Source organism: Cyprinodon variegatus, unplaced genomic scaffold (assembly GCF_000732505.1).
Source record: "Cyprinodon variegatus isolate N-32 unplaced genomic scaffold, C_variegatus-1.0 Scaffold1150, whole genome shotgun sequence".
In the NCBI taxonomy this organism is placed as follows: domain Eukaryota; kingdom Metazoa; phylum Chordata; class Actinopteri; order Cyprinodontiformes; family Cyprinodontidae; genus Cyprinodon; species Cyprinodon variegatus.
In genome coordinates this window covers 108,550-112,391 of record NW_015151603.1, presented here as the reverse complement: position 1 = coordinate 112,391, position 3,842 = coordinate 108,550, and the positions used below count along the sequence as shown (strand labels likewise).

The following is a 3,842-nucleotide window of genomic DNA, read 5'->3' as shown; positions in this document are numbered from 1 at the left end:
GTGGCAGCAAAACCCTTGAAGTGAGTTTGTCGCCACGCAGGAAGGTAGATATTTTTGCGGCTAGCATGCTAATCCATGCACGCAGGGAGAAGTAACCTTTTTATACATGAATAACAATGGACTCTGGGAAAGCAAGCTTTCAAAAATTGAACTTTTGGAGTTAGGTCAGAGGAAAAGTGAAATTAAATCCCAATTGAAGTTTGTGGTTAAAAATGATCCTTAAACACCGTTGATGGCGTTAACATCCATCGTTATGTCAGTAAACGGCGCCCTGGTTAATTTGACGGGCCTGATGGCGGTCACATTTAGCTAGTATAAACTAGGGCTGAAATTCGACTCTTATTTTTCGATTAAGCGATGAATAACCAGATAGCCAAAGGTTCCTTAAAGAAGACTTTTCCACTAGACGAGTATTGAAAGACAAAAAACAGACAAAAAAATTATTTTTTTAAAATCTTAAATGCAAAATATTTTCACACATATGCATTTTATCATATGTACACATACAATGTTGATATAATTCCTGCTCTAAGTGGGTTTTTCTGTCAGCTAAAGGCATGTTTTAAAGTCTCCATACTCTAGTAATGAGTATCCGATTACTAAATTATCCATCCATCCATTTTCCGTCACGTTTATCCCAAGCAGGCTCGTTAGGAGTGCTGGTGCTTATCTCCAGCTGTTCACAGGTGAGAGGCGGGGAGATTACTTAATCAGTTGACCATTATAACAATAATTGATTAATCAAGATTAATCCGATTAATTGTTTCTGCCCCAGTATGAACGACTGTGTGAAAAAAGAAATAAAATCTGTAAAGAATGGAGACCAGCTGAGGGAACGTAGAAGTTTGCCAGAAGCCAAACCTCACATCCTCCTGAAACCGCTGGTTATGGAGAAGCGTAAACACAGCCAGACTGGTTATTACACCTGGTTCCACAAAGACTGGGAGCAAGAAAACCTGAGACCTAAATAAATGTCATTTAATCCACTTCTAGAAAAAGAAAAAAGGGACATTTTCTAGACATTTCATGACTCTGATGCTGAATATACAGCAGATCTTCCAAAGTACACAGGAGTCCATGAAAGACGGAGTGAGAATCTGCAATAAAACCCAAATAATAATGTTCTAGCCGTCAGACCAGCACACCCATAGTCAGTACGCATGCACAACACGTCAGATTTGCATTTATCTTTTTAGTTTTGGACGAAAAATAGACTTTAAACTACCTCGACGGGCATGTATCCCTTTAGTTATGTACAAAAAAAACAACATTTTAAGGTCAGATCGCCATACGCTTTACAAAAAAACACCCAAAACTAAGTAATTAATTGTTTTTTTGTACATGACTAAAGTGATACACGCCTGTTGCCGTAGTTTAAAGTCTATTTTTCATACAAAACTAAAGGGATAAATGGGTAACTATGGGTATACTGGTCTGACCGGGTATGCTGATCTGACAGAACGCCGGCCTTACAGCCATAAAACGGCACTGATCTCAGATCATCATACATCCAATATTCTAATCTGCGTTTTCAGGTCTCCACCTAAACTCCAAGATGTTTAAAAGTTGAATCCAGAACCACTGATGGCTTCATCAGAACCTTTTACAGCGCCTTCTTGTGTTTGTTTGCATCCGGATCGCTTCCTGCGGCCGGGCAGGAAAACAAACTCCACTGAAACCCAGTTCTGTAACATGAAGCTGGGTTGTGGGTTTGGGCTGAAACTCAGAACAAACCAGCTTTATCAAGAAGAGCCCAACTTTCTCACACACACAGGTGTGATGACATAACTGCGGCGGCACAATGGCTGTTATCTGAGACACAGGCTGCGGCGGCTGAATGGATCTCTCTGAGCTTTTAAGGAACAAAAACACTAATCTTGCACCATGACCTGCATTTCTGCACAGCTTCCCACCGACACACGCGAGGAGCCGCCCGACAGCTGCACGGCGCCCCCTGCTGCTAGGAAAGCTTCACTCGGAGAGGACGATGTTGTGAAACATGAGCAGAATAAATACAGCTTGACTTTTTATATCTGTTCATCTTTTTCTTCACCTCAGAAAAACATCACATCTCCAATAAATGAAGAATCCAAAACAAGCGGATTTCTGTTCCAACAACCATCTGCAGTAAATGTTGTTTTCTGTTACATTAAAGCTCAGAGAGCAAAACTTCAGACACACGCTGACACCTGCTGGCGATAAGGAAGAACTGCATGAAGGGAAGAACCGACTCACCCACAGCTCTGAAGAGACACGCCCCGTCCTCCTTCATCTTTTTGATGACGAAGCCTTTCTTCTCCCTCAAAGCTTTCTCAAACCAGTGTTCCTGCTGGAAGACACAGAGCTGTCAAAGGGGGCGGAGCCAATAAACTCGCCATCAACAACACGCTGGTGTCAGGAGGAGGACTGGCTTTACAAGCACAGCGCACTGGTTGAATGTGGGATTAAAGACAGTTAAAAACAGTTAAAATCCAGTCATCGAATGTTTAAAGAGCTGCCAGGTTCTCCATGTTCCTCCTGTTAGAACCTCACAGACGTTCTCCTGGAGTTCCTCATTTTTTTTTTTTATACATTAAAGTTAACGGACTCAAACCTGCTGCATCTGCATTCAATTAAAAGCATCTTTAATGGGAAGGGAAATAAGATGTTGGAGCTCTGGTTTCTTTTTATTTATTTATTTTATTAGCTTTAAGAACGGAGCAAACATTAACAAAACTGAAGCAGGCAAAAGGGAATAAGGTGAGAAAAAAAATAAAGACATTTCACTTATTACAGTTTTTCCAGGTTACAGATCTTTTATTTTATTTATTTTTTTATTCCATATAAAGCACTTTGCATCGTCTTTGTACTGAATTTTGCTATACAAATAAATTTGCCTTGCCTTTAAAAGCCATGAGCAAAATTATTTTTAAAAAAGTGCGCTTATATTCAGGATCCTTGAAAAAAATAAATAACTACATTTAAGAATAAAACTTTAAAGCTGAACAAAGAGCAATCTGTAAAAATACTGCTTAATCTTTTGCATACGGTTAATAAATGACTCACAAAACATTTCAGGCTGACATTTTTTTCATATTTAGATTTTTTAAAGGCGTCTTTGTTTTTCCTTTCAGTGTCACAGGTTTGGATTAGAAACCAAAACGTCCTTAAAATGGTCTGATGATGCTCAGAGTTAAGCTTCATTTTATGAATTTTTTGATAAATCTTCTGCAGATGTTCTAGATGAGTTCCTAGAATAGAGTCAGCGTTCTTTATCAGCTTGTTGAGCTTCTTTCAGTCTTTTACTTTGATGCTGTTACCCCAGCAGATGATGGAGGGAGTGATCAGACTGATAGAAGATCTGCAGCATCTGAAGGACCTAAGATTCCTCTACAACAGGGGTCTCCAACCCTGGTCTTCAAGATCTACTGAATCTAACGAATGGTTTGCTACCACGCCGTTGTTAAAGATGATGGCGTGCTGAAGAGGTAATTCTGTCATTTGAAGCAGCTGTGTCGGAGCAGGGATGCATGGATCACAATATGAGCCTTTTCCATCCGTCAATAGATATTTATTAGTGTTTTCTTACTCATGTGAAATAAAGACCCAGGGGAATAAACTAAGCATTTGAATTTCAACTCAAGATGTCAGATAAGGATTAAGGAATAATTTTAAAGCTGACTGATCTTAATTGATAGGCTGAATTTTTTTTTAAAACCTCAGTTTTCTCTAATATCAAGAGGATCTATAAATATGCTCATAATTCTGTCTATAGTAATAACCATCTGTACAATATTCCTAGTACATATTCACCTGCAAACTCTGTTATAATAACAACCATCTGTATATTATGCTATTGTACA

At 39.0% G+C, this 3,842-nt stretch overlaps 1 protein-coding gene across 1 annotated transcript in view; it reads right to left on the bottom strand.

Moving 5' to 3' along the window:
- Nucleotides 1-3,842, bottom strand: part of otud5 (OTU deubiquitinase 5) — a 27,298-nt gene that overhangs the window by 14,153 nt on the left and 9,303 nt on the right. Inside the window, exon 2 of the mRNA XM_015400821.1 lies at nucleotides 2,236-2,329. Coding sequence (XP_015256307.1) covers nucleotides 2,236-2,329 — 94 coding nt within the window. The remainder of the gene's footprint in view (nucleotides 1-2,235; nucleotides 2,330-3,842) is intronic.